The 12,487-nt window shown below is 38.1% G+C and overlaps 1 protein-coding gene across 7 annotated transcripts in view; it reads left to right on the forward strand.

The window, feature by feature from the left end:
* The window catches only part of RBPJ (recombination signal binding protein for immunoglobulin kappa J region), a 216,859-nt gene that overhangs the window by 172,062 nt on the left and 32,310 nt on the right, over positions 1 to 12,487 (forward strand). For all 7 annotated transcript variants that reach the window (XM_045834247.1, XM_045834249.1, XM_045834245.1 and 4 more), the window contains one exon: positions 11,761 to 11,856. In XM_045834247.1, the coding sequence (XP_045690203.1) occupies positions 11,761 to 11,856 (96 nt within the window). The remainder of the gene's footprint in view (positions 1 to 11,760; positions 11,857 to 12,487) is intronic.

Here is a 12,487-nt window from a genome sequence, read left to right on the forward strand (position 1 = left end):
AAACATCAGACAAAGATAAATGAGGGACATTCCATAAAATAAATGGCATTTACTCTTCAAAATTTTCAAGATCGTGATAAACAAAGACCGAGTGAGAAACACCAACAAGACCAACAAGACTCGACAACTACATTCAACTAAATCCTGGACAAGGAAAAAAATTTTCTTTTGATCTAAAGCTGGAGTCGGCCAACATTTTCTGTAAGAAGCAGTTAACAAACAGGATGTGCTTTTTAAGGCACACCAAGTCTGTTGTGACTTATCAACTCTTTTCTTATATCCCCAAATTAACTATAGAAAACATGTAAATGAATGGCATTTCTGTTCCAATTCAACTTAATTTAGAAAAACTGGTGACCGTCCTGATTTAGCCTGAGGGCAGTAGCTTCTCAACACTACTCCCCTTACCCCCAATAAAGGACAGTAGTGGGACGATGGCAACACATTAATAAAATCCTATAGATACAAATAGTGTGTCAATGGTAATTGCATTGTGATTAAAGTATTTTGGGTAAAGGGATTTTATGTCTACAGGTGCTCTTAAATGGTTTAAAAACATAGTATGCAAATATAGTAAAATGTTAACATTTGAGGATTCTGGGAAAAGGGGGACTCTTGAACTACTTTTTCAACTTTTCTGTATGTCTGTAATTACTTCTATATATATTTATTTTTTAATTCTTTTTAAAAAGTCATTATATAAATATTCCAGATGAAGTAGGCTGGGAAAATGAACTTGTCTCACAGGTTCATGTAAATATATTTTCAATTACTTATTTTTATACAGTATATCTTGAAGAATTGGTAAGTGGAATTGCTTAATTCTCTTATATAGGCAATTTAAAATTTATAAATATTTCTATTTCATTACCAGCTGCAGTAGGTTGGAATGACTTAAAATACATTTTGATGAATAAATCAGTTACTTCAGTGGATACCTCTGTAAAAATAGCAGTCAATACAATGATAATAATTATAAGGAAAAATTCCTTTCCTTAAATATATATAATATTATAGTTAGGTCCCATCTACTTTATCATGATTTGTCACTTACCCTTTAAGCAATTATTCCTGTTTGGAAAATTTTAATAGCTTTTAGGACTTATGCTTCTGGCCAAGATGGAGTAACAGGGACTGGAATTACTACTCTCTGGCCTGAAAGAACTAAAAACCTGGACAAAATATACAAAACAGCAGTTTTCAAGATATGGGACAGCAGGCACAAAAGGACAGTGATCCTTGAGAGGCAGGAGACAAATGAGATGAGCCCTGCGATTGCTCCAGCTTAGTGCCTGGAGACAGTGCTAGGATGTGACCTGGGGGCGGGGGGGAATCCAGGCGAAGCCTAGTAAGCACCTAGAGTTGAGAAAATGGGCTGGGAATCTAGGGAGGCCAAGGGGGCTAGAATTTCCAGGGCAGAGAACTGGAGGGGAAGGTGCTGTGCAGAGTTCCAGACGTCTGCAGAGGGCTCCCTGTATCCAGCTGAACACTGACCAGCACGTGTGTGTGAGGAAGCTACCCAGGTTCGGGGGGAAACCAGGCTAAAGAATTCCTAAAGCTCACTCAGTACTGCAAATTGTGCCTATTCCCGAAACATCTTACAACGCACAGTGCATTGACTAGAGTGCACAAAGGGGTTTTCCTTCAGCAGTGGTGCAAAGTGAGGCCTAGACTAAAGGTTGCTCTGGTCACCTAACAACTTCAAAGCAAGGTTGAAAGGATCAAACTCTTTCCAAGTAACTTAACTGTGTACCAGAAGAATGCACAAGAATAGAAAAATATTCAGCACTCAATAAGTAAAATTTATTGAGCCTTTTATGAGAGAGAAACATCGATTTGTTGTTCCACTTATTTATACATTCATTGGTTGCTTCTTGTATTTGCCATGACCGGGGATTGAACCCACTATCTTGGCATATTGGGACAGTGCTCTAACCAACTGAAGCTACTCTGCCAGGGCTGTTTAGTCTTAGTATTTAATCAAAACATAGCAGTCTTACAAAGAAGCAGGAAAATATCCATAATGAGGAAGAAAAATTAATCAAAACCCACCCACAAATGAAACAGATGATAGACAAAAACATTAAAAGTTATATTTGTCTTCTATATGTTTAAGAGGCTTAGGTCTGAAGTTCACAAAATTTTTCTTTAAAGGATCAGATGGTAAATAGTTTATTTTTCTGTGGCCCATATAGCCTCTGTTGTAACTCCTCAGTCCTGTTGTAGCACAGAAGGAGCCGTATAGGTGCTATGTAAACCAAAGGATGTGTGTGTATACTGGAGTACAACTTCATTTCTAAAACAGGCAGTGTGTCGGATTTGGCTTACAGGTTTTAATTGCACATCCCTAGACTAGAGGAGAGATTGGAAAAGCTAAATAGAGAACGTGGAAGATTAAAAAAGGGAAGATCTAAATTAAAGTTTTAGGAAAGGAAACCACTGTACTAGGATGAAAAGATACACGTTATGGGATTAATTGCAGGTGTGTACTGCTGACCATGGGATTAGTCACCCTGAAGACAACCATAGAAACTACCAAAATGGAAAGAAAGTCTGAAGAAAAAAGATCCTTAGTGAGTTGTGGTGTATGTTCAAGTGGACTATAATATATATGTAATTCAAGTCATGGGAAGGGAGAGGTTATGACTAAAAGAGTATGTGAAATAATGGCTGAAAGTTTTCTAAATTAAACTCTAAAACCACAGTTTCAAGAAATTCATTGAGCCCCAAATACAAACTATGAAAGCACATCATAATCCAGAAAATGTTAAAAGCAAAAAGATAAAAGTTAAATTACATACAGAGGAACCAAAGATAGAGGTGATGGGATTTTTCACCTGAAACTTTGCTAGGTTGAAAGAAGACAGCAGAGCAAGAACTTTAAAGTACCCAAAGGGAAAAAAGATAGTAACCTAGGATTCTATACCTAGAAGGGGCAATATTAAGATCTTTTTAGACACCCCCCCCCAAAAAAAACCCTGAATAAAAATTAGTCACAAATAGACATGAGCTGCAGGAAACATTAAAGAACTCTTTTGAGTAGGAAGATCATACCAGATAGAAATCTGATTCTGAACAAATGCCTATCAAAAATGAGAAAGATGGTATCATTGCAAATTGTACACATAGTTAAAAGATAACAAGCATATATTATGAATAATTTTCTGCCAGTAAATTCAACTTTTGAAGAAATGTACAAATTCCTTGAAACCAGCAAACTACTAAAGTTTACTCAAAAAGAAACTGATAATCTGAATAGCCCTATAGCTTAAAAAATTGAATTTGTAATTCTGTGTCTTCCCACAAAGAAAATTACAGGCTAAGGTGATTTCATTGCCTATGTTTTTTTTAGCCTATGTTCAGAGGTATTTTAGTTAGATAAAGGGTTTTTAACAAAGGGTTGTGGAACAAACGGATAGCTCTCTGATGCTGCTACTTAAATACACACACACACAAAATAACTACGATCCATACCTAGAACCAAATACAAAAAGTAGCTCAAAATAGACCTAAATGTGAAACCTTAAATTATACAACTTTTAGGGAAAAAAACAGGAGAAAATCTTTGTGACCTTGGCTTAGGCAAAAATGTCTTAGATATAACACCAAAAGCACTATCAGTGGAAGGAAGAAATTTATTTTCTTAATATTAGGAGGAAAGCATTTGTACTCAGATTATTAAAGGAACTCTCAAAGTTAATAAGGAAATAACTCATTTTTAAAATAAGTAGTAAAATGGTTTATTTCCACAATAAACTTTTAAAATAATAGAACACAAGTGATGGTGACCCAGCCCTTAACAGGCTGTGGTTATTTGGGAGGGAGAATAAAAACCATGGAGAGTATCAGAACTTGGAGGGATTTGCCCGGAGCTGTGTGGCAGGCTGTGAAGCAGTTTGCCCGCACATTCACTTGCCTGCAGCTGTGGGAGATCTTTCTTTTCATGGAGAGGGAGTGAAATGGGAATTTCTGCCACTCCCCTAGGAACGGGCCTGCACTGTTGACTGGCCTTGCTCACGCTCCGATGTTGAAAGCTAGTTTGGCGGCCTTCGTGTTTCATTAGTATTGTGAGGGACTTTGTTGACACTCTCTCTAGATTATCATTTTCAAAACTGGCACTTGGGGAAACAAACAGCCTCCTTGTGGGGAAAACATGGAGATCTTGGCCTGGTCTAACAGTTGGGAAAAGACTGCATACAGATAATTCCTTTCTGGAAGATTTAAGACTGCATAGTCCTGCAGTGAAAGAATTGGTTTCACTTTATTTGATCTAGTTTCTCTAAAGCCTCTTAGAGTGGGGCACTCTCCACTGCAAATCGTAACTGTTGTTCAACTCAGTTTGAAAAGTGCTGTCTGGGATAGTATAGAAGACTTTTAACTGCCAGAATGTGGCAAATAGGGCAGCTCCATGAGGATTTGGGGGTGTAGGGGGAGAAGGATGGGGCAGTGGTCTGTGTCTGGATGCCGCTTGGCCCCTTTTTGAAGCAGAAATGAGAGAAGTCTACCTGAACCTTCTGAACTCTCAACTGTTCCCAGGTCCAGTTTTTCAGGAAGAGTTTTTTGTTTGTTTTTTTAAAAAACAACTAGTAAATGTCAATCATTTGATATACTTAATTGATGAAAAATTCAGGGTATCATTATTCATTCTATTTTGCAGCTTGTAAAAGCTTTTCATTTTTTTATTGCCTATGCAGGGGTCAGCAAAAGTTTTCTGTAAGGAGCCAAGCACTACATATTTTAGGCTTTGAGGTCCACATACTGTTCTCCAGTACAAAGATTTCTTTTCTTTTTTACAACGCTTTACAAACGGAAAAGGCATTCTTGGCTCCTAGGGAGTACAAAAAAGGGTTGCTGGCATGGTCTGCTGACCCTTGGCCTGTGGTAGTGTTTCTCAAAGTAAACTCTGTAGCTCTGAAATATTTGCAGGTGACGTGTGTGTGTAATTAGTATGGAAAGACTTGCTAAAACAAAAATGGGTTTCTTTACTAGAAGACAGTTTTATTTGGATTTCACAAGTGACAAAAATCCAGTTTGAGAAGTTTAGGGACTCAGCCTGTTGGTTCAGGTGACTGGGCCACTTTGTAGGCCATGGTCTCTTAGAGTGATTGTGGTTGGCTGTGGTTAGCTCCCAACAGTGGTGAAATTGAAACACTATTCTGTTTGCATGAAAAGCACGTGTGCTAGCCTTCCATGGGCTTCACTTTAATTGTGTTCCTTTAGAGTTTACTCTTTTTTTATGGCTCCTTAAGTTGCAGAAATAAATTACAAACCTAATTGCCAGACAACATAATTGTTTGGTATTCTATTAAGAGAGCACATTTTTTTTTCCTGTTGAATGAAGCTATTTGACAAATTACTGTTACAGGACAGCTATTATTAATGATTACCTTAAGGTTCTAGTTGCTTTTTGGGGGCTTTGTACTATAAATATGAAGGGAAAAGACAGGAAACTGGAGGCTGTTATCTTGCATTCATCATAAATACCTTGAGATTTGAAATAATTTGTCATGATCATAATTGTGGACATTTATTTCCAGTACAAGCAGCTAGCACAGTAACCAGTGCCTGGGATATAACAGACTCTCAGTAAAGCTTTAATGGAAAGTTAGATAAATGTTTAGCTTACCTTACGAGCTTGCCAAATTCATGCCGTGCATATCAGGTGAGATTCCTGATCACACCTCCAGGTTCTTTTCAGATTTGCTCTCAGACTTTAGTGGAAGTTTCCTGTTCCTTCTCCCATGCTCTTCCTAAGAAAATAATAATAGGCAGAGACTGCTGACAGTTGGTATTTGTTCATTTGTGGGGGTTAAATTACTTTTTCAGTATTTAAGGTATTGGGTTGGGCAAGAAGTCTGTTACAGGGTTTTTTTTCCTCCCCATAAAAAAACAACACATTTTTCCTTTTCACCAGTAACTTTGTTGATTTGGATATTTTGAGTACGTCAGCTGTCCCCCACTATTGGCTTCTAGTGAGCAGAGGCCAGGGGTGCTGCTAAACACCTTCCTGTGTATAAGACAGCCCACGGCAAAGAATTATTTGGCCAAAATGTCAATAGTACCGGGAAACTTTGCAAACTACTTTTGACATGTTTGATCAGTCACAGCACCTTCTCCATACACTGCACAAATCTTTTTTTATGTTTCAGTTGATTTTCTACCTTTCTTGAAATACTGAAGCATAATATACCGAAAATATTGCATATTTTCTTCCATCTTCAGTATTAAAATGACTATACAAAAATTCACCAATTTTGATGTGTTTTTTAAATGCACACCGATATGACAGCTGTCAACAGTGCAATCCAACAAAATTATCTTGAATTAAGCTAAATCCAACTAAGCACTACTAGAACCATCATGCAGAAAACGTAACAGACTTTTTGGCCAACCCAGTATTACTATTTTTTTAACAAGTGAGAAAACTCAGGCTTAGTAAATAACAAGAATTAAGATTCAGATCCCTGTCTGCAAGTACATCACAACTTTTCTTTTTTAAATTTATTTTATTGATTATGCTATTACAATTATCCCAGTTCTTCCCCTTCTCCCCCCTCCACCCAGCACCCCCCACTCTTCAGACAATCCTTACACCATTGTTTATGTCCATGGGTCATGCATAAATATACATTACTCCCTTTCTTATACTGTACTTTACATCCCCTTGGCTATTCCGTAACCACCCAGTTGTACTTCTTAATCCCCTCATCTCTTTACCCATTCCTCCACCCATCTGGCAACCGTGAAAACACTCTTTGTATCCATTGTTCTGTCTCTGTTCTTCTTGCCTTTTTTAGAATCAGTTGTTGATAGATACGTATTTATTGCCATTTTATTGTTCACAGTTCTGTTTAAGTTCTGTGCTACGGGCTGGACATCTGTGCCAGGTTTGTCAAGACAGTGGCCTTCTCCTGGCTTTTCTTTTGTGCTCTTATTCATCCTGAACTCTGTATTTAGTCACCAGACTGTGCAGCACTTCAGCTCCTGGTCACTGTTACCCTCTCCAGCTGCACCTTTTGTCCAGTACTCGACAGGTTCGAGAGTATGCTCCCTCTGTTCCCACCTTTGCAGTCGTAGTGGGACCTGGCACCATTATTTGTGGATATCAACATTAGCTGGTCCTTTGATACTGACATTCAATTGTTTTACTTTCCATAGTCAGTTTCTTCATTCCTTAGAGGGCATTTCCAAATAGAAATAACTTGGAAGGCTTTCTGTTAGCTGGCATTTTGTTAGATGTCTTACCATCAGTGACTGACCTCTGCAGCATCTCACCTTTTGATTGTTCCCCTCTTTCTTTCCAGATTGTCTCCTTCCAACGCATCTAATAAATAGTCTCAGTTCTGCCCCTTACCAGGTGTTCTCTATTCATTTTGTACACTTTGTTCTTGACTTTCCTGTCACTGCGTTTTCTTTCTGGGAGATTTCCCTCACTTCTGTGGCTTCATTTGCCAACTCTATATCAGTGAACCCCACTTTTGCAACCCAGCCTCCTCTCTGGAACTACAGATGGTTACTTTCAACAACATACAGAATACTTCCAGCATGGACATTTATCAGACAAAACCTATTAATACATTTCCACTTCTCCCAAAACAAAAGATACAAAGAGTTAAGTCTTCTCCATCTTATTCTATCATCTTCTGTTGCCTCTTTCTTAGTGTAGTAGCCTTTTTTCAGGTTTGTCTTGTCCTTCTGCTAATCCTTTCTCTGTTCCACCAGGAGAATTAACTTACTAAAAAGGAAAATTGATTGTTTTAAAAGCCTCAAGATCTCTTAGTGCCTTTTGTGTATATTGAAAATCCACGTTTCATGCTTTATGACCCAGTGATTCCACTTCTGATAATTTATCTAAAGAAACCTGAACCACTAATTTGAAAGAGTACATGCATCCCTATGTTCATTGCAGCATTATTACAATAATCAAGATTTGGAAGCAGCCCAAGTGCCTGTCAGTAGATGAGTGGATTAAAAAAGCTGTGTTACATTTACACAATGATATACCCAGCCATAAAAAGAAGGAACTCTTATCTTTTGCCACAGCATGGATGAACCTGGAGAACATTATGCTAAGTGAAATAAGCCAGTCAGAGAAAGACAAATACCATCTATTTCACTTACGTGGAATCTAATGAACAAAATAAACTAACAAACAAAGTAGAAACAGAATCATAGCTGTCAGAGGGGAAAAGGGTTATGGACTGGGTGAAAAGGGTGAAAGGATTAGGAAGAAAAAAACCCTCATAGGCAACAGGCAACATTATGGAAATGGGGGTGGGGTGAGGCAGGAGAGGGCAAATGGTGATAGAAAGAGACTTGACTTGGGGTGTGAACATACGGTGCAATATGCATAAGATGTGTTGTAAAATTGTACACCTTAAACCTCCATAATTTTATTAACCAATGCAACCCCAATAAATTCAGTAAAATAAAATAAGATACAGGTTCCACTCATGGTGTTTTTCTATAATGGAGTAAAGAAAATTAAATGATCTTTTTTCAAAGAGATGGATTTTTTTTTACATTTTAAGTTTTTCTCTAGGTGTCTTAAAAATGTTATTAACTATCACCATTTTGATTCTCATCTATCAGAATGATATTTGAATTAGCTTAAACTTTCATACTCAGTATGAAAGTTTACAAATGTCAGATTTTCAAGGGATGTGATAGGCCTTTCGAGGTTTGATTCTACCCAACTTGTCCGCTTCATTCACCAACATGGTTGACTTTGGAAGCTTAAGAGAATCTGAGATTCTAATTCCTAACTGCCACTTATTAATTGCAAGATATTGGGCAAGACATTCAAAATGGTACTAATAATACTACCTTTTTGGATTTTGAGGATTAAATGAAATAATGCATTTAAAGTGCATAGTTCAGTGCCTGGCACATAATACTGAAGAAATGTCAGCTACTGTTTTGCTGTTTTGGCTGCCTTACTCCTCAGCTTGATTATCTCGCTTTACCCAAATGTGCGGGGCCACCCTGGATGCCTTATTTGTTGTGCCTGCCCCTTTTACTTCAGAATTCACCCCTTCTGTGAAGTTTTTCCTAGCGTGGAGCCCTTTATCGACCCTCCCCACCTTTCCACAGGCACCCCTAATTGGTGCTCCTGTCCGTACGTATCTCTGCTTGGGTCATGTATGTTATTACAATCTGTTTTCTGAGGTGTTGTCTTTTTTTTCTTTTTACATTATACTTTTTATTTTTATATTTATTTTTTATTATTTATGCTGTTACAGTTGTCCTGTTTTTCCCCTTTCACCTCCCATCACCCAGCCTCAAGAAACATTGCCCCCCCCTTCCATAATCAGTCCCCTCACCGTTATCCATGTCCATGGGTCCTTCATGTGTGTTCTTTGACTAATCCCTTCACCGTTACATCAGTCTCCCCTCCTCCCTCCCTTCTTACAGCTGCCAGTCTGTTCCATGATTCTATGCCCCTGGTCCTGTTTTGTTCATCAGATGATTCTTATAAGTTGAGAACATACAGTATTCTTCTTTCACTGACTAGCTTATTTCACTTAGCTAGTTCCATCTATGCTGTTGCAAAAGGTAGGAAGGAATTCCTTTCCTTTCCGCTTCGTAGTATTTATCCTACTATGTAAATTTACCAGTTTTTTTTATTCACTCATTTTTTGATGGGCACTCGGGCTGTGTCCAACCTTGGCTATTGTAAATAACACTGCTGTGAACATGGGGGAGTACAAATTCTGTCTGATTGGTGTTTGGGGATTCTTCGGGTATATTCCCAGCAGTGGAATTGCTGGGTCAAAAGGCAGTTCCATTTTTAGTTCTTTTGTTACCAATCAGCAGGTGAGGTCCCACTAGCTACCCACCACCCTCTAGACTAAATTCCAGAGGCAAAGGTTTGGTGAGAAGGGAGTCTTTATTCAAAGGCGTCACAGTTTTGGCATAAGAGCTCCCCACATGCATTAGTCACTTAAGCCTATCCATTAGTGCTAGAATCTTTAAAACCTGACTACTCCTATCATTCCCCCTGTCAGTTTTAATTACCTTATTTCTATAGGGTTATTTACAAACCAAAACAACATAAGACGCAAAAGCTATGTGGTTTTGGAAGAATGGCAGGCTTCTGCCTCATAGCTCATCCAGTCTAGACCATCCAAGGAATAACCCTGCCACCCTCATCCAGGCCAGCCCCATCCTAGGCTGTGCCCAGCCAGAGTTCCTTCCCATCCAAAATGCCGTCCATTGGGAAACGCAGGGAACTGCAGCAGGATCATCTAGGTGTCCTCCAGGAAGAAGAGAGCCCCAGATCCAGACTGTCTGGGAGCCCGAGAGCCCTTTATTTCATATATTCCAACCCATAATTCCATGTGGTCTGGAAGCATTCAGTTTCCCAGCCAGTTCCATCCTAGACCACTACTGTGGCCGCCTCCTACTTCTCCCCAGTGATCTGATCTGATGTCTCTGCATCACTGAGGAAATTCCAGACAGTTTCCCACAGTGACTGCACCAATCTGCTTTCCCACCAACTGTGCACTAGGGTTCCCTCCTCTCCACGTCCTCAGAAGTACTTGTTTGTTGATTTATTAATGATGGCCATTTTGGCAGATGTCTTAAGCTGTTGTCTTACCTGAACTTTCTAACCCCTTTTAAAGGGCTAGAGATTAATTCTCAATGTATTGGATCCCAATGTTACCTACCCTGCCTTGCTAACAGGTTTTCAGTTGGTAAACATAAATGCTGTCTTTTAGATTATCTCATTTAATCCCCTCAACCACTTTGTGTTAGGTCAACATTATCTTCAGTTGTTATCAGATAAGAAACAGGGTGGATTTGAGGTTAAATGAGGTTCATTTTTCCCCAGGACACTTAGTTTCTCCAAATGCCACAAGTATAGAATTACCCACATTTAATAACTTACTACAGTTGTGTAGCTATCCTCATACATTTGTCTTATTTGTGATATAAATAAAACAGCATTTAACTTATTGAAAGTGTTTTTCGATGATTGTCTTTGAAACAGCTTTGCTTTAACTCTGCAATGTGTGAAATACCTCCAGAAGTGAGATTCATTCTGATAATTCAGAATTATAAAATCTGATCTGTATAGACCTTGTGTTCTTAATACTCTATAGTATTGCTTAGCAAAATAGTTGGGTGACTAAATATATAGAACACATTAAAGTTTTTATATAACTTGGATGCAATAGATAGTTGGACTACTTTGTATTTGAAAGAATTGTATGTTTTTCCAAAACTTAACTCAGTAATTGTGTGTTTGTATATAAATGATAACCCTTTCTTAGTCCTTATGTACAGTTGTTATTTTAAGAAAATATAATAAATTTGAATGACCTGATTTGTAATGGCTGTGTATTCAATGAAAAACCACTCATTCTAGTAGCTGGGAAAGGGGGGCTGGTGGTGGTAGGGAGGTAAATCATTAAATTCAAAGTGTTGCATGTCATTAATTTTATAAACCGGTGAAAAGCCACATTAGCAGTGTACATGGTGAATCTAGGTGTTTTAATTGTGGTTTAATTCAGTTCCATCATAAATTCCAGGAATGAGGGGCAGTTTCTTCCTTTAAGGAACAAAGTAGATGGGCAGTATTTATTCCCCTGTTGTATAGCATTCTTTGAATTTAGTTCGTGGGTTTGTTTTTGCCTTACTATTTTCATTTTTAGATTTGCTTGTTTAAAAAATACTCATAAGTATTTTACTCATCACAGAGCATAGTGATATTGTAAATGTCACCCTTGTAATAGGAATACTTATGTTCTATTTTAGGGAAGCGATGCGAAATTATTTAAAAGAGCGAGGGGATCAAACAGTACTTATTCTTCATGCAAAAGTTGCACAGAAGTCATATGGAAATGAAAAAAGGTAAGATTATTATTTTTCTGGTGGATAGTTTACTGTAGCTGTCACATGAATTTGCAAATGATGTGTTAATATGCAGTAAGGGGTTGGTTTCTCTTGGGTTATTTGCAAGTACAAAATGAGAAATAGAGGATTTATCTCTTGAAGAAGAAACGAAGTGAATTGTGGCAGATTTAGTAAAGATCACATGGCTGAATCCCTGATACTGCAAAATGTAATAATCTATATAATTTTTCTTTTGAGCTGCATGATGTTCTGTAAGTATTTCTGTGATATATTAGCTTGTACAAAAAGTAGCTTTCCTTTTGGTGGAAAATGTAGGTTTATAAACAGATGTGACCCAAAGTAAAGGAACTCTGGGCTGAACGGTGGAGTGATTGCAAAGGAAAGCGCTCACAGCCTTCTCTGCCTTGATTGGCCTAGTGCCTCTTCAGATTAAGAAAGAACAGAAAAGCTAAATTAGTACCCCATGTGAATGTGGTACTGAAACCAGAAAAGACATCAAAGTTCGGAGTGCTTGCCACTCTACCAAACCCAGTAAGCAGAGACAGGGATTGAATCTTTATGGGCTCTTTACTCAGATGGCCGGCGATCTAAGAAGATGGTTTTTGTCTTCTAAGAAGATGGTTTTTGT

Source organism: Phyllostomus hastatus, unplaced genomic scaffold, assembly GCF_019186645.2.
Source record: "Phyllostomus hastatus isolate PE091 unplaced genomic scaffold, TTU_PhHast_1.1 phas_contig_196, whole genome shotgun sequence".
Classification (NCBI taxonomy): domain Eukaryota; kingdom Metazoa; phylum Chordata; class Mammalia; order Chiroptera; family Phyllostomidae; genus Phyllostomus; species Phyllostomus hastatus.